Source organism: Coenobita brevimanus, chromosome 23 (assembly GCF_032717465.1).
Source record: "Coenobita brevimanus isolate Jiangsu-jjx chromosome 23, ASM3271746v2, whole genome shotgun sequence".
NCBI classification, from domain to species: Eukaryota; Metazoa; Arthropoda; class Malacostraca; order Decapoda; family Coenobitidae; genus Coenobita; species Coenobita brevimanus.
Window position 1 is genome coordinate 64,267,585 of NC_136976.1, and position 18,988 is coordinate 64,286,572.

The 18,988-nt window shown below is 43.2% G+C and overlaps 1 protein-coding gene across 1 annotated transcript in view; it reads left to right on the plus strand.

Annotated features, from left to right (window-relative positions):
• Nucleotides 1-18,988, plus strand: part of mago (mago, exon junction complex subunit) — a 50,966-nt gene that overhangs the window by 24,401 nt on the left and 7,577 nt on the right. Inside the window, exon 3 of the mRNA XM_080267156.1 lies at nucleotides 1,872-2,065. Coding sequence (XP_080123282.1) covers nucleotides 1,872-2,065 — 194 coding nt within the window. The remainder of the gene's footprint in view (nucleotides 1-1,871; nucleotides 2,066-18,988) is intronic.

Here is an 18,988-nt window from a genome sequence, read left to right on the forward strand (position 1 = left end):
TGCATTCATTTTCCTGCAATCCATGGGCTGGCATCCAGCAAAATGAATCTCTCTGGCCATGATTGTCCAGGAGGAGGAGCTTTTCTAAAATTTCCAACACCAAAGGATGGGGAGAATAAAATGCTAAGGGGCAGATAAGGCTTCTGTGGCATCACAAAAATGAGTAAAACTAATTATATCATAGGTAAAGATAAGTTGGCGAGCTATCATGACTGCTGATAGCTAAGCAGTATAAATTGAAGCTGAGGAGGGCAGGATGTCATTCTGACATTGCACGCAGTAGAATGCCAGCACCTCAAAGCCAGAACTGGTTTACCCTCTGTCATCCAGCATATTTATTGTATGTTGTAAACAGTGATAAGCAAGTGAGACCCTCTCCAGAATCACCCCAAATGACCCCCAAGCCTACCTTAACTACCTCAGAATGGCTATTTATGTACCAGACAATGATAAACACAATTAAAAATATACACTAACTAACCTGAAGTGTGGAGGTCGACCACCATTTTCGAGACCGCACCATCACCCAGACAATACAGTCACCTCACACCATCACCCAGACCACACGGTTAGTCATCTCACTCCTTCACCCAGACCACAGTCACCGCACACTTTCACCCAGACCACATAGTCACCCAACACCATCACTCAGACCGCAATCACCCCACACCATCACTCAGACCATGCAGTCACCCAACACCATCACCCAGGGCCACACAGTCACCCCACACGATTATCCAGATCACACAGTCACCCCACACCATCACCCAGACCACACAGTCAATCACTCCACACTATCACCCAGACCACACAATCACCCCACACCATCATCCTGACCACACAGTCAGTCACCCCACACCATCACCCAGACCACACAGTCATCCCATACCATCACCCAGACCACACAGTCAGTCACCCCACACCAGCACCCAGACCACACAGTCACCCCAAACCAGCACCCAGACCACACAGTCAGTCACCCCACACCATCACCCAGACCACACAGTCAGTCACCCCACACCAGCACCCAGACCACACAGGCAGTCACCCTACACCAGCACCCAGACTGCACTGTCAGCCCACACCATCACCCAGACCACACAGTCACCCCACATCATCACCCAGACCACACAGTCAGTCACCCCACACCATCACCCAGGCCACACAGTCAGTCACTCCACACTATCACCCAGACCACACAATCACCCCACACCATCATTTGACCACAAAGTCAGTCACCCCACACCATCACCCAGGTCACACAGTCACCCCACACCATCAACCAGGACGCATCAACACCTAGCCTATCACCCCACGCCAATGAACCTCAGTCATTACTTGGCCTGTGCTGTGGCTGATGCATCCATGCAGCAACAGATAATGCCATGTTTGGGCCCTTGTCCCTTGGTGTGGTGGATATAATTGCATTGTGATAGGACCTAAAAAGGTTCCTACCATAATACAGACAATCAGTGTTATGGGAGAGTGCATTATAGGTGAGTTGACTGTGCATATCATTATAGCACCGAGACCAGACAACATTGTGACTGATATAGCAAGGTTGCTGCTGCTGCTGTGAGTGTTAAGCAATTGCTGAATGCCCATTTTGACACAGAAAATTGAAATTTTCACCTGGAGCATGGTTTGTCCTCATAACCTCGATATTTTTTCTCCTTTGTTTTTCCTTCCTTCATTCATTATCTATTAAAAAAAAAAAAGCTCAAGGTTTTATTTCATATTTTATCATGGTTATTGCCAGAGAATTATATTCAACTTTTGAGACACCTCTCGATGAAGGAGTAAAACTGCTTTATGTTGTAATAGGCTCCCATAAATACTTTATAAATAAATAATTCTGAATGTTGTGGCAGGCTTATTGCCATCGGTGTGTGATGGAAGAGCTGAAGAGGATCATTGATGACTCAGAGATTATGCAAGAAGATGATGCTCTGTGGCCACAGCCAGACCGTGTGGGGCGGCAGGAGCTCGAGATTGTTATTGGTGATGAGCATATTTCCTTCACCACCTCCAAAATTGGATCATTGGTGGACGTCAATAGTTCAAAGTAAGGCATACAATTCAGTTGCTTTATTATTAGTGTACTTAAGGTTTATCAGTTCCATACAGTAAGCTTTTAAGTGTTATTTGTTTGAGTTGGAATTTACAGTATTGTATCAACAGTGCTTTATCTGCAGGATGTAAATTATTGTATGAAACAGCATCAGTATCGACAGTGTTCACCATTGATGAATGATATTAATGCTGAAGTGGTGATGTAGGAAGAATGTTTTTTACATACGGTATATGATCGCTGTACCTCAGGGAACAGGCTATTTAGTTTGGGGAATCACACACCATATCCATTTGTCCTCAACCCCTTTACCTGTTATATGCCCGTTTATCCTCAGACTCATATTTTACATTTATATGTGTGTGTGTGTATATATATATATATATATATATATACAGTACACCCTCATTATCGACGGGGGTTAGGTACCTAAGATACCTGTCGATGCCTAAAACCGTCGATACCGATTTTCGTCTGGTCAGGTACCCTTTGTTTATATATTTTAGTATCCCTTCAATCACTCGTATGTAATATGCAGTTTAGTTTTAGTGTTTCTTAGAAATAAATTAGTTAGGCAATTGAAAAACTGAATATCATAATAAAACTACTTATATTAAGTAAAGAATTATGGAAAAAATAGCATAATCTCTGATGTTGATGCATAATGGTCGTACACTGGACCTCAACTTGTAATGGCTGCTGTATCATCACTTTTCTCTCCACTTACACCTCACTCCATCTAAAAATAAAAGGCGAAACCAGCAATTGTAGCCATCCATACGTTTACATAACCGAGTGTGTAAAAAAAGAAAAGAAAAAAAACGAAAGCAGCAGTGGTGGTCATTCATACGTTCTAATAACTGAGAGTGTGAGGCAAGTGTTACGTTAGATCAGCTGTTCGCACCGATCTTCACAACACACGCCAGTGCTGCTAGCTCATACCAGAGAGACCACGCTCTCCTATTTACTTTCATTCTCAAGAGCTTCCTTTCATTTTTGATATTCCATTTCTCCCAGACCTAAATTTTCACGACTGTATGGCAGTTTATGCTATCAAAGATGAATCTCAGCCTAGCTTTCGCTAGGATCTTCTTTTAGGAAAATTCAACTCTCCTTATGCTCGTATATTTCATATTTAATCTCTGCTTAACTTTTGCAAGAAATATCCCTTATTGACAGAAAATCCAACTCGTCTTTAACATTATAACAAATGATACAGGAGCATGGGTTTTATCATATGTCCTCCTGCATTACCACACAACAGCACAGACACACGATCTTTTGCTGCTTTAAAGCCTGGCTCTCTTTTCTCCTCCTTCGAAATGTACGTTCTTCTAGGCATTTTCTTCCACTACAGGCCTGTTTCGTCTGCATTAAACACTTATTCAGGCCTGTACCCTTTCTCCCTTATAAGTTCAGCAAAGTCACGGGGGTATGATTATCATGCTATCTGATCTGCTGAAGCTGCTTCACCAGTCATCCTAATGGTATGTAGGCCATACCTTTTCTTAAAATTCTCGAACCAGCCCTTGCTGGCTGCAAATTTCTTTTGCCTAGAAGCACCAACATTACTAGGCCTATCACCATCGTCATTACTTTCATCACCATCATCACTATTTTCACCTGCCTCACTTTCATCACCATTATCTTCACCAACACCACTGCTTTCACCAGCAAACCGAGCATAGAGTTGTTTTGCTTTGTTTCTGATGAACTGGGAGTCTAGCGGCACGTGTCGACGGTTTAAGTCCTCAATCCAAATATTCAGTGCCTTTTTCCACTTTCACCAAGGCATCATCTCTCACATGCATCGTTACTTTAGCCGATCCTGGTGTGCACGAAGCCAGAGCATCTTTAATGTCTTTTTCTCTCCATTTTATGCCACGAACACTGGACTCATTCATGCCATACTCGCGACCAACCGCTGCATAGCTCATTCCACTTCTAAGTTTTTGTAATATTTCGTTCTTTACTTCCAAGGTAAGTACTTTCCTTGCTCTCTTAGCTGCCTTATTTCCAGTTGGAGTGTTACAAGGGCGCTTCGGAGCCATGATGATCGCGAAAGCACGATAGATGTGGCCGAACACGATATGAGAACAACAGACAAACGTGTACTGATGCTGTTGTTTGTTGGGTCGGCGGGAACATGCCACGAGCAGCCAGAGACACCTGGCGGGATGGTGCGCAAACTTGCTAGGTGGTGCCAATACAATTCTTCATTTTTTTATTTTTTTAATAATAATAATTTAACTCCCAGGAGAAAAAAAAAACGTCGATAATCAAATCCGTCAATAAAAAAAAACGTCGATAATGAGGGTGTACTGTATATATTTGTAGTAGGTGGGGGCGCTCACCATCCACTTACTCAATGTAGTGCTGCTCTTAGGTGTCTTCCCTTTCCTCTCCTCTGTCCTTCTTCCCTTCCATCCTCTTCTGTCATTCCTTCTTCATTCTTTCCCATGCCTAGGGGTTACTTTACGCTCCCTCTTCTGTCTTTCTTTCCTTCATTCTTTCCTCTTCCTCTTGTCTGTGGGTGACTACACTGAGTGACAAGCCAAATGGTTTCCTGTACACCAGGAAACCATTTATTATGCTAGGTAGTAGCCATATAATCACAATTTGGCGCCTGGTGGTTTAGTGGGTAATTACAGCGCTCCAATCAGATTGAGCCAGTGAATGTTTATATCCAAGGGGTGGTTGAGGTTTATTGCTCACGTAATGCTACTCGGGGATGAGTGAGGCTGGTCACTCTCATCGTAAATGTCAGGACCAACTTGCCTAGGCCCAGGCTTGTACACTTCTCATGGGGCAACGTAGGATTGGATGATGGATGGATGTGTATATATAATAAACGGTACGAGAAAATGATTCAAAATTTGCGTGCTTCCTACAACATCGCCACTATTGTGTATGGCGAGGCAAGCAACTACCTCCGTTTTGTCCCAGTCTGTTCCCACTCCCCAGCTGTGTAGTGCGTGCCTTCTGTACTCCAAGAATCTTTCGCATCTTTCACATCTTGCATCATCCCACCCAAGCGTCCTTCACCTTCATCATCATCATCATCTGTGGAGCCTCTCAAGAAGATGCAACACCGAACCCTGACACTGGAGAGCAAGCTCAAAATTATCAAGAAGCACGAGGAAGGCCACAGCATGAGTGAGATCAGGCCTCACCTGTATATACTGTGCAGCACTGTTTTCTATTTTTTACTCAGTAATTTGATAAACAACTGCTTAAAGTTCATTTAGCTTTTCTTAACATTTCTGCTGTAGATTTAAGAGATTACAACCAGCCTAGTACAGTACAAAGTAGTTAGTTGACAGTTTTCTGGGGGCTCCTGGAGTGCATCTCCTCATTTTCTTAAGTTTCTTATGGGGAAAAATGCTTCAACATACGAAAAACTTAAAAAGTACCTAACCCTTTTGTTTATTGGGGACTCCCTGTATATATATATATATATATATATATATATATATATATATATATATACCATCCACTCACTTGATGTAGTGCTGCTGTTGGGTGTCTGCCCTTTCCTCTCCTTCATCCTTCTTTCCATCCATCCTCTTCTGTCTTTCTTTCCTTCATTCTTTCCTCTTTCTTCTGCTGTGGATGACTTTACACTCCCTCTTGTGTCTTTCTTTCCTTCATTCTTTCCTCTTCCTTCTGCCTGTGGGTGACTCTATACTGAATGACAAGCCAAATGGTTTCCTGTACACCAGGAAACCATTTACTATGCGGGGTGGTAACCATATGACCAAATTTTGGCTGCCGGTGGTTTAGTGGGTAATAAAGGTGCTCCAATCGGATTGAGCCGGTGAAGGTTTATATCCAAGAGGTGGTCGGGGTTTATTGTTCATGTAATGCCACTTGGGGATGAGTGAGGCTGGTCACACTCATCTTAAATGCCAGGACCAACTTTCCTAGCCCCGGGCTCCTACGCTCCTCATGGGGCAACGTAGGATTAGATGATGGATGGATGGATGGATATATACTTGGGTATATATATATATACAGTATATATATATATATATGTATGTATGTATACAGTAATCCCCGTACTATCCGGATGCCCACTTTCCGGACATCCCCACTTACTCGATATTTTGGTCCCAGGATCCAATATTCCCAAAATGGGCCAAAAACCGCAAAAAATTTGAAAAAATCCAACTTTTTCCCGCCCATAATTTGAAATTGGCGCACGCGGTGTGGGCCAGCTGTGTTTTGGTGTGTCGTTCTGCCGCCGTCCACTAGAGCGCCCCTGCATCCTCCCCACTTACCACCCGTCTCTTGTTGTGTGTGCACGTTCGTCGTCCTGGCCGCCCACGTGCTCGCTTTTGTGGTGGTGCCTTACCTGCTGCAGACTCTCCTGTTGCTCTCGTGCCTCTTATTAGTGTGTGTGATGATGGCCCCACCGCCTGAGAAGAGGAAGAGAGTGGTTTTGACTCTGGAGAAGAAGAGGGAGATATTGGACAAGGTGGATGTGGGATGGTCTTCCTCACGCATCCTTTGTGAGTTCAACCAGGCCCGATCTACTTTGTTTGATATCTAGAGATCCCGAGACAAACTCATGCAGTACACAGCTGACTTCTCGTCGAAAAGCAAATGCAACGTGGAGGGGAAGATGATGTTTACTCCCAAGTATGCTGAAGTTGACCGCTCCATGTTGATTTGGTATCGACAACAATGTGCTGCTGGTGTGCTGGTGCGTGGCACGGAGCTGAAGGCTGCTGCTGAGAAGTTCGCAAGGCTCCACGACGCCCTAGACTTCAAGGCATCCGAGGGTTGGCTCTTTGCGTTGAAGTTACGACATGGCCTTACCAACCGTAAGTCTCATGGCGAAGCTTTGGACGCCAACGAGGATGGAGTAGAGGAGTTTCGGCACAAGGTGAAGCATTTGATCAGCAGGGAGGGCCTCACTCTCAGTCAAGTCTACAATGCTGATGAAACTGGTTTATTCTATCGCTCTTTGCCTACGAACACTGTAGCAGAGGAGACAGAGAAGTGTGTACCTGGTCTCAAGCTCTCCAAGCAATGGATATCTGCTTTGTGTTGTGCCAATGCTAACGGCATGCACCGGCTTAAGCCCGTTATTGTTGGCCGTGCAAAGCAGCCTCTGTGTCTTCGTGGGGTGGTGGATGTCCTTCCTGTCGTTTGGTACCATTCCTTGAAGGCATGGTTCACTGCCCACATCTTCAAAGACTGGTTCCACAGCCATTTTGTCAAGGAGGTCATCCATTACCAGTCGGAGAAACTGGGAATCCCATGCGACCAGGTAAAGGCCCTCCTTCTCCTCGACAATGCACCTGCTCACCTGTGCGACAAGGACTTGGTGGCTGAGAATGGCCATATTAGGTGCATGTTTCTGCCACCTAATACTACTGCTCTCATCCAAACAATGGACCAAGGAGCGATCGTGGCAACGAAGAGGCTGTACCGAAGGAAGTTCCTGGAAGAGGTGATGGTTGTTCTCAAGGACGAGAATGAGCGCAGGGAGGGATGGGACACGCGAGGCCAGTGGACTTTGGAAAACCTTCGCTGCCACTACATCAAGTCTGCCATCTACAACTGGGCCAGTGCATGGAAAGAAGTCTCTGTCAAGACTCTAGAAAATGGTTGGTCTCGTCTGCTTCTCGGAATGGATGTGGAGCACAATTTCCTAGGTTTTGACGTGGATGACTTCCATGCACGTCTGCGTGCGCATGGGGACGATGTTGATGTGGACAAAGTGCGTGAGTGGTTGGATGACGACGAGGGCGATCCTGGGTATCAGGCCATGTCTGATATCGAGATCGCATCTTCAGTTGCAGGTGTCAGTACCCAGCTTGAAGATTCTGATGAGGACGGCGACGATGATGCGGACTCCTCTCAGCGTGACACTACTCCAGCCATTCCCAAGCTGAGCGCACTCCGGGAACACGTAGAGTTCGTTCTGGACTACCTGGAGCACCCGGACTGCGACAGGGAGATGGGGCCCTTGGGACTTGTGCAGGAAGTGCGCACTTTCAGGCAGCGCATCATCAGTTGTCAAAATCGTTGTTCCTTGTGTCAATCAACTATTGACAGCTTTTTCAGACCCGTGACCCCTGCTGTGCCCAGCCCTGGCTCCACTCCATTGCCTCCCCAAGACAGGCCCTCATCCTCCGAGCCACAGCCGAGCACATCAGGCATGGTGGAGTCACCACTCGACGTGAGTTTGCGCCTCTCTTCAGAGTCGTCTGCAGTGGGTACTCCATCACCACGCTCCAGCGACACACCCCTAGGTCACCTTCAGCAGCTACTCTCAGACTCTGACAGTGATTAAACGCCTAGAACTTCTCCACTAGACCACACAGGAATTTACAGTGTTGTGCAGTGAAAAAAAACAGTGCATAGTGTAAAGAAATTAGAATTCTGAGTGAAAAGACAAAGATTTAATAGACTTTCAATGTAGCGTACATTAACTAGAGTGTGTTATGTTTAGAAAATGGATTTATGAGTGCAAAGACTTTAAGTGCAGAGTGCAACACTTATTTCATTAAGGTACAATGGAGCGCAAGTAAGACTAGAGTGCGCAGTGTTAAGAGAATGGAATTCTGAGTGCAAATGACTAAGTTAAGTGCAAGAATTCATGTACAGTGTACCGCAAGTGCTTCAGGAACTCCTTCTTACTGTCAGAGTCTGAGAGGAGGCGGGTTATTCATTGAGATGGCCAGGGACTTGCTGTAAGTACCCAGAATGTTTCATATTGTACTGTATTTTCCATACTGTATTTACCTTTGGGAGAGTGTGTAAGAAACGGAATCTAAAGGTGAATATAGGGAAGAGTAAAGTGATGGTCTTTGAGAGAGGTGAAGTCAGTGAATGTACAGCGAGGTTGGATGGTGATGAATTGGAAAATGTGAGTACGTTTAAGTACTTGGGTAGTGTAATGAGTAAGGATGGAAGTTTGGAGGGTGAAGTGCTTGAAAGGGTTCAGCAGGGAAGAAAGGTTGCTGGTTCTTTGAAAGCAGTGATAAGAAACAGGGAAGTGAGCATAGAAGTGAAAAAGTTACTACATGACAGTATTGTGATACCAACTCTAACGTATGGAAGTGAAGCTTGGACGTTGTTGGAAGGACACAAGGCGAGAGTGAGAGCAGTGGAAATGAGTTATTTAAGAGGAGCCTGTGGAGTCACATGGAGAGACAGGCTGATGAATGAGGATATAAAGGAGCGTTGTGGTGTGGATGTGGATGTGATAGGAAGCGTTATGAGGAACACACTGAGGTGGTTTGGCCATGTGGAGAGGATGGAGGGTGAAAGACTGACGAAGAGAGTGTATGTGAGTGAGGTGGAGGGGGGGAAGAGGGAGGGGGAGGCCGAGGATGAGATGGAGGGATGGGGTGAAGAGGTATATGAGAGAGGGGGGTGAGTTGGGAGCAGGGCAGTGAAATGGCGGGGGACAGGGCGACTTGGAGGCGATTTGTTTGTGGCCACCCCAAACAGGATTGAGGCGTCTGGCAATAGATAGATAGATAGACTTACCTTGAACACCTCATTTCACTCTTTTATATCCCTTATTGGTGTGAATAGGGTCTTAGGTGCTATGCATGTGCATAGGCTAAGTTAGGGTTCATAACTACCAGTCCAGGAGCCAGGGACTTGTTTTAAGTACCCAGAATGTTTGATATTGTATAAACTCACCTCTAAAACCTCATTTTATGGTTCTTTTGCATTTATTTCAGTCTTTTATGTCCCTTATTGGTGTGATTTGGGTCTTAAATAGGTGCTGTGCATGTCCAGAGGGAGTTGTATAGGTGTTTTTCTGAGTTACGGTCCATAAGTACAAGTCCAGGAGGCTGGGGCCCACTATCCTGATGGGACCACTTTCCGTACAAGCCTTTGGCTCTGTTACATCGGATAGTGGAGGGATTACTGTATATATATATATATACACTGGTAGGTGGGGGCACTCACCATCCACTCACTTGATGTAGTGCTGCTATCAGGTGTCTGCCCTTTCCTTTCCTCCATCCTTCTTTCCTTCAATCCTCATCTGCCTCTCTTTCCTTCATTTTTTCCTTGTCCTTCTGCCTGCGGGTGGCTTTACACTCCCTTTTCTGTCTTTCTTTCCTTAATTCTTTCCTCTCCTTCTGCCTGTAGGTGACTGTACACTGAGTGACAAGCGAAATGGTTTCCTGTACACTAGGAAACCATTTACTACGCTAGGTGGTAATCATAAAACCAAATTATGGCACCTGGTGGTTTAGTGGGTAATTAAGGTGCTCCAATCGTATTGAGCCAGTGAAGGTTTATATCCAAGGGGCAGTTGTGGTATATTGCTCTTGTAATGCCACTCAGGGATGAGTGAGGCTGGTCACTCTCATCTTAAATGTCGGGACCAACTTGCCTAGTCCCGGTCTGCTACACTCCTCATGGGCCAATGTAGGATTGGATGATGGATGGATGGACGATATCCATCCATTCATCCATCCATCATCCAATCCTACATTGCCCCATGAGGAGCGTCCATCCATCCATCCATCATTCAATCCTACATTGCCCCATGAGGAGCGTAGGAGGCCGGGGCTAGGCAGTTGGTCCTGACATTTAAGATGAGAATGACCAGCTTCACTCATCCCTGAGTGGCATTACATGAGCAATTAACCCCAACCACTCTTTGGATATAAACCTTCACCGGCTCAATCTGATTGGAGCACAATAATTACCCACTAAACCACCAGGAGCGAAAATTTGTTTATATGGTTACAACCCAGCGTAGTAAATGGTTTCCTGGTGTATAGGAAACCATTTCGATTGTCACTCAGTGTAGAGTTACCCACAGGCTGAAGGAAGAGGAAAGAATGAAGGAAAGACAGACAGAAGAGGGAGTGTAAAGTCGCTCGTAGACAGAAGGACAAGGAAAGCACAAAGGAAAGAAAGACAGAAGATGATGGAAGGAAAAAAGGATGGAGGAGAGGAACAGGCAGACACCCGACAGCAGCACTACATCGAGTGAGTGGATGGTGAGCGATATATATATATATATATATATATATATATATATATATATATACAGTTACCTCAACTAACACGAGTTTAAAAATTGCATTTTCGTTTTAACACGAGCAAATACAGGTATTTAAGGAGATGTGTTTAACTAACAAGGGTTTCTCGATTTAACGCGACTTTACACGTATGTGATGGTTTCAGATTAGCCGTGCACGCCTTGGACAGTCCCGAGCTGATAGACCGTGTGTGGCAGTTTATTCATAAATACAATTTTTTATTTGTCTGTTGCTTAAACTGGTTTTATTCAAACTATAATATTCGAAAATGAAGTTTGGCCCCATTCTGAGCAATTTGGCTCATTTTCAGACGAAATTTGGCCAGGAAAGTGATGGTAGATCTAAATCGTTACAACTTGATGCTGCAGAAGAGAATGAAGAAAACCACTTAGACCAAGATAGAGCAGTTCTTTATGAAGAAGACAGAAAACTTAAGGGAGTTATCTTCATCACCAGGAGCACAGGAGTCAGAGGAAGAGGAAGGACAGCAGAATGAGGAGGGACAACAAATTTAGGGTGGGGAACTTTGGGAGGTGGGGTTGCGGGGTAAGGAGGGACAGCAGCAGACGACGAGTGATGCATAGATGAAGTGAGGCTGTGTGTTGTTATTGTTTGTGACCAACTTGACCTGCTTACTGTAATGAAAATTTTGCTTTTACTGTAGTGTTTTTATGACCTACTAATGCATTAATAATGTTGAGGAACTTTCACAATGCCGTGAATGAAGCAGAATTGAAAGAGAATCCACGTAAAAAATGAAAAGAGTATGTATTTAGGGAGAAGCAAACAATGCTTCGGCCCAACTAGGGCTCAAATGTTGTTTATTTCTCCCCAGATATACTGATTTTGTTTTTTACGTGGATTTTCCTTCAAATTAATATTATTGCTTTTAAGTTTAGAGTACCATAACTCCCCAAATGGGTAGACTTTCCCAGAGTCCAGGAACGTAACTCCCAATATTACCATTGTTTCTTATGGGAAAATAATGTTTAAAAAACGCGTTTTTAACTAACGCGACCTCTCCAGGAACCTAACCTTCCCGTTATTTGCGAGGTTACTGTGTATATATATATATATATATATATATATATATATATATATATAATATATATATATATATATATACATACACACACATATATATATATATATATATATATATATATATACGGGAAACTCGCACCGAACACGATCTCGTGGAACGCGCTCGCAATTATACACGGTAAGGGCTGGGATACATATAAGACAACGTAAGATTAAAGAACCATTATGAAAACTACAAATTAATGCAGGAGAGGCCTTTGAAAGATCAAATCCTCGAACGTCACCACAGCGCGCGCGGTTTGTTTTGATTACGTGACTATCTAGGCGGGAAATTATTCAGTGAGTCAGAATATTGCCTTTTTTATTTGTTCGTTTTTTCCACAGTACTGTACAGTATTTATAAGTTAAATATTTACTGTTCTCGTATGTACTGTACTTGTAAGCACTTAAATAAAGTTAAATCATTAAATAAAGCCTTGTAACCAGTTAACCTGAATTATATGATTACCCATGATCGGCGTCGGAATATTGCCTTTTTTGTTTGTTCGTTAAACTCTTACTGTACTGCTTTTCTACAGTACTGTATTTGTAAGTTAAATATTTACTGTTCTGGTATGTACTTGTAAGCAATTAAAGCAGTAAATAAAGCCTTGTAACCAGTTAACCTGATTTATATGATTACCCATGATCGGCGTCGGAATATTGCCTTTTTTGTTTGTTAGTTAAAGACTTGCTGTACAGCTTTTCCACAGTACTGCATTTCTAAGTTAAATATGTACTGTTCTGGTATGTACTTGTAAGTTAAAGCACTCAAAAAAGATAAAGCATTAAATAAAGCCCTGGTACCAGTTAACCTGATTTATATGATTACCTATGATTGGCGTCAGAATGTTTCCTTGTGTTTACGTATTTGTGTGTTGAAGTTTTGCTGTGGAGCACTGCATTTGTGAGTTATAACATTAAATAAACCTTCTAACCACTTAAAGTGATTTCTAGTGATTACCAGTGACAGATAACAGCAAAACAACACATTTGGGGGGTCTAGGAAGCAAAATACGGAGTAGTTTAAATATATGCGATTTCGCACCTAACGCGGCACGGTAGGAACGAAACCCACGTGTTCGGTGCGAGTCTCCTGTATATATATATATATATTTATACATACAGTGAGGTCCTGGGTTACGTTGGTATCGACTTACGTCAATTTGAGGTTACGACAGTCGGTCCGCGAGAGGAAATTTTAAAATATAAGAAAATAAAGAAAAAATACATAAAGCACGGGTTTTAAAGTGTTGCTGTTTACCGTGAGATGTCTCTGGCGTTTTCCCGCCCCACGCTTGACTGCCAAAAATCACTCTCAGTCTCACTGCTACCACTGCCTCTTACAGTGGTACCGTCATTTTCTTGTGTTTGTTTTTCGTCATCCTGATTTCATGATGCCTAAGAGACAGCTTTCTAGTGACCATAATGACTGCAAGAAACGCAAGACCATCACATTACAGTACATGAAAAAGTCGATACTGTTAAGCATAATGAGAAAGGAGAAAAGGCATCAGCGATCGGGTGTGCGCTAGGGATGAGCTGTACTACGGTAGCTACCATCATCAAAGACAAGGAACGTATCTTGACCCACGTTAAAGGTGCAACTCCTATGCAATCAACTGTGATTACCAAGCAAAGATCGGGACTGTTGATTGAGATGGTACGTATGCTAATGCTGTGGATTGAGGACAATAATCAACAGTGCATGCCTCTGAATGAACAGTTAATCTGTGAAAAAGCACGCACATTCTACCAAGACCTTAAGAAAGAAAAAAGTGAGGAAAGTGAGACTAACGAGACATTTGTGGCATCAAAAGGTTGGTTTACTCGATTCAGGGCTCAAGCAAACCTAAGCAGCAGAAGAATTTTCGGAGAAGCAGCCAGTGCAGATGACAAAGCAGCAAAAACATTCGTTAAAGAGTTGGTGGAGTTGATTGAGAAGGAAGGCTACATTCCAGAAGTTATTTTTAATGTTGATGAAATGGGACTAAACTGAAACGAATGCCTAACAGAACCTACATTGCTAAAGAAGAAAAAACCATGCCAGGACACAAAGCATCCAAAGAGCACCTAACGCTACTTTTAGGGGGAAACTGTGCTGGCGATTTCAGGCTTAAACTGCTACTCGTGTACCACTCAGAAAATCCAAGAGCTCTTAAAGGGATCCTTAACCCGCCCCATCCCGACGTTTTCTGGGCAGTGGAACGCCCCAGTCCCGACATTTTTGGACCTTTCCCCCCCCCCCCCCAAACATCCGCTTTTGGTGAGAAACATCGAAAATTCATAGAGAAATCACTCACCTGAGGTTTAAAATACTCGATCCAGGTAGGAGTACCTCCTTACCTTACAGGGTTTTCTATCAGGCCGGCTGCAAAGAAAATGAGTTCTATGGGAGGATAACTATTCTACACCACTCATAAACGGTATTTATTTATTTATTTGGTATGAATTTATATGTAGTACGAGAGTATATTGGTTTTCAAACGGTAATATGGGCATTATAAGCATTGTTTCACTCACTAACTCATCACCATTCCTGACCTTTTTTTGCCACATTACCTGATCATCATTCCTGACTGTTTCTTCCTCTGATGTTTGTCCTCCACATTGTCATCGATTGGGGATTCGTTCTGGCCCTGAATTTCATACCGTGGCATGACATGGCTTTACTGGCCAGGTCACTGATAACAGGTGAATTGCTGAGAAAAGGTCATGCAGGGGGGGGGGAGGTCATGCTGGGTAAGGCATTGTCCCTGCCTGGCATCTTGTAGAGGAAGGTGTCCCGTGTATACGTGCCAAAAATCACTCGCGAAAATTGAAAATTGTGCAAATTAGGGACCTTGCAATGTTGCCGCGTTAATTTACGTCTCCGGGATATGAGTGCACATCATGTGAGGACGTGAATTCACGACTCCGGGACGGGGCGGCTTAAAGCTAGCCTACGAGTTCATTGGAAAAGTCATTTAAAGGCCTGAGTGACGAGTGCAATTTTCATTGACTGGTTTTCAAAGTGTTTCGTGCCGGATGTTGAACTGTATTGTGCTATGAAGAACTTGCCATTCAAAGCTCTTCTCATCATTGTTAATGCTCCTAGTCATCCTTTGAGCTTGACAGAGTTGCACCCTAATCTGAAAGTTGGTGTTCATTCCACCAAACACAACATCAATCCTACAACCCACGGACCTAGGTGTAATAAGAGCATTCAAGGCTTACTTCTTGAGAAAAACATTCAGACAGGCAATACGAGCAACAGAAAATGGTAAAGTAACGCTCAAAGGATTCTGGAAAGATTTCAACATATATAAAACAGTTAAAAATATTGGAGAATGTTGGGCTGAAGTGACTGAGACAAATATGCACGGAGTGGAAAAAGTGTGCCCTAACCTCATAAATGACTTTAGAGGATTTGATGAAGACATTATAAATGAAGTCAAGCACAACTGTGTGAAAATTGGAATTGATTTAAATCTGGACATAGACGAGAGTGATGTAAATGAACATTTTGATTCACATGATCAAGAGTTGAGTAATGAAGACTTACTAGACCTAGGAAAACAAATGGAAAATGATGAAAAAAGTGATGTGGCAGAACTGCTAAGACAGTTTAAGATCAAGGAAATGGCAAATGCTTTCAACTTCCTCGAAAAAGCAATGGCTGCATTTGAAGATCAAGACCCAAATGCAGAGAGGTTTGGCAAAGTGTACAGGGGAATTGAGGATGCAGTGTCCTGCTACTGTCAAATCTATGATGAAAAGAAATATGCCGCCAAGCAGTCTTCAATTCTCCAGTTTTTCAAGAGAACTGAACGCCGAGCCACAGCCTCACCACCAGCTGCAACCCCATTCTCATCATCAACCCCTGACTCCCTATCTTCAGCCCCTGACTCCACTGCTTCAGCCTGGACTCCCCTGCTTCAGCCCCGGACTTCCCTGCTTCAGCCCTGGACTCTCCTGCTTCAGCCCCGGACTCCCCTGCTTCAGCCCTGGACTCCCCTGCCTCGGCCCCCTACTCCCCTGATGCAGTGCCTTCCACATCGCAACCCCAGTAACGAGTCAAGTTGTTGTCAGAAGGTATGTGTTAGTGACATACAGTATGCGTCTTCATTACAGTACCATACAGTAGTCGGTCATTTTATCACCGAAATAATTTTGTTGTCGTAGTGAGAAAAAAAAAAAAAGCCACCAAACTTGATGTTAGAAATGCGTACATTATTGTGCTGGTAATAATGTTGGTATTTCATATTTTACAGCAGTAATATACAGTAAACTTTATTGTATGATGAAGTATGAAAAGTGTTTGAATATGGGAATAAAATGCGTGTTGGCAGTATGATGTGTGTAAGGACGGGAGAGTGAGGTATTGGCAGCCAGACTCAGTTGTGGGTGAGGCAGTGGCGGTGTAACTCGGTTGCCGTGACGATGAGAAGTGCCGTTACCACAGAGAGTGAGCTACTGGGACGAGACTCAAAGCTAGTACAACTTATATTTTATTCAATAAATATCATCAGTTCAAATGACTGTGTTTCTTATACATACCTGTTATAAGATTATGACATGTATAGTATGCGATGTATGGTTGAAAAATCTATAAGATGCATTGCGGTAAGTATAATCATACAACGTACTTTATACAACTTGTGTTACGTTCAAAATCGGCTTACATCATGTCTCAGGAACGGAACTCTGACGTAATCCGCGCCCTTACTGTACATGTATATATATGTATACAGGCATACCCCGGTTTAACGATGCAATTGATTAAGTAAAAACCCATTGCCAGGCGGGTTATCATATCTCAGGGTAGATTTAACATGTAAAGTATAAAGATGCATTTTTGAGCCTTGGGTTTCACTCCCCCAAGTCCTAAACCCACCCAACTGAGTCCAAAAACAAGTTTCTAGCTAACCTCAACCCCCAATAGCTTTAAAACAAGCTAAACTAAGCCTATAAGCAGTTTATAACACACAAACCCAAAAGTAAAATCTGAAAATTATCAAAAATGTCTGGAAAAAATCAAACTAACTGTACCTCAAAAAGACAATGTTCACCCCTCCTATGACTAAAACACATTAATCTAAGTCTAAAAACAGTTTATAAATCAACCTAAACACAAAATTTAAGTAAAAAATATAAAAATTGGTTAAAAAAAAACAAAACCCATCATTGTTCCGGGGTTTGGCCATCTTTCGGCAGGGTAGGGTGGGATTTCTACCCCCATCGCTATGCTACATTTAGGGGTATCGTATCTTGGGGTCTGCCTATATGTACAGTAATCCCTGTACTATCCGGACTTCCACTTTCCGGATGCCCCACTTACCGGACATTGTGGGCATGGACCTTTGGAACCCAAAAAGGGCCACAAAAAGAAACAAATCCCCCCCAAAATCCTAATTTTTTCCCACCCGTTATTTGAAATTGCTATGTGGGGCCGAACAGTTGTTTACACCACGGCCCCTTCACCCCTTCCTTCCTCCCCCTTCCCCCCTCCCCTGTCAGGGTTGCCATTTGGTATTTTTCGTTACCAAATGTGGACCAATTTGGTAATGAAAAATTTATTTGGTAATGAATCAGAATGATGCATTACCAAACGGATTTTTCACATGTATAAGGATACACAGGATGGAGATGGTGGATTGTCTGCTGTCTCTGATTAAACTGCTAGCCTACATAGTGTGAAAATAATCAACATGCTGTTAATTATAAGGAGATTGATTAATATTCCACTTGTACATATAATTAGTGAAGAATAAATGCTTGCTTTACGAATTTGTTAATGAAAAGTTAAATTTGGTAATGAAAATTGAGGCGTTTGGTAATGTGGCCAAGTTTCGATCTGGCAACCCTGCTTCTCCCTCACCACCAGTTACCACCTAACTGTCATCACAAGTGGATGCTTATCGCAGTGGATGCCGCAAGTGCTCGTTTTTGTGAATAAACAGTGAATAAACTGCAATACCGCTCCACTAGACCACACGGGAATTTACAGTGTTGTGCAATGTTAAGTAATTAGAATTTAGACTGCAATGGATAAACTGTGGAGTGCAGACTGGCAGTTGAAACTGGCATGGTGCAATTAAGAGCAGAATGTGCAGTGTTAAACAGTTATAACTCAAAGTGTAAAGAATTACTGTAAGTGTAGCACAACACTGGATTACTGTACATGCTTCAAGAGCATTTTCACCTCTGCCAAAGCCTTAGAGAAGGCAGCCACAGACATCCTGTAATTACCCTGTACACAGCTGTTTTACATAACCACTTCTAATTCCTCATTCTCTGGTTCCTTTTCATTTATTTCATGCTTTATATCCATTATTGGTGTGAATAGGTTTAAATAGGTGCTATGCATGTCCGGTAGGGAGTTATTTAGGTGGCTTTCAAAGTTAGGTTGGGTTAGAGTCCTTCAGTACAAGTCCAGGAGGCTGGGGCCGACTATCCGGACGGGACCACTTTTCGGACATGCTTTTGGCTCTGTTACATTGGATAGTGGAGGGATTACTATATACACTTGGTAAAACCTCACTATAGTGGACTAACTGAGACCCAAGTCATTCCAAAGAAAGCAAAATTCTGATAGAAGCGACATCTGGATGTCCTGCTGCTAACCCGGACTTTTTCTGATATAACAGACATTAGTCCAGATCGCACCAATGGTTTTTAAACTGTTTTCACTACCAGTGCAGTCCTGTTCTGTTTTACATTCACTACAATAATCAAATGGTATACTCATTCATCATCTAATCCTGTGTTACCCAACGAGGAGCGTAGGAGCCTGGGGCAAGGCAAGTTGGTCCTGACATTTGAA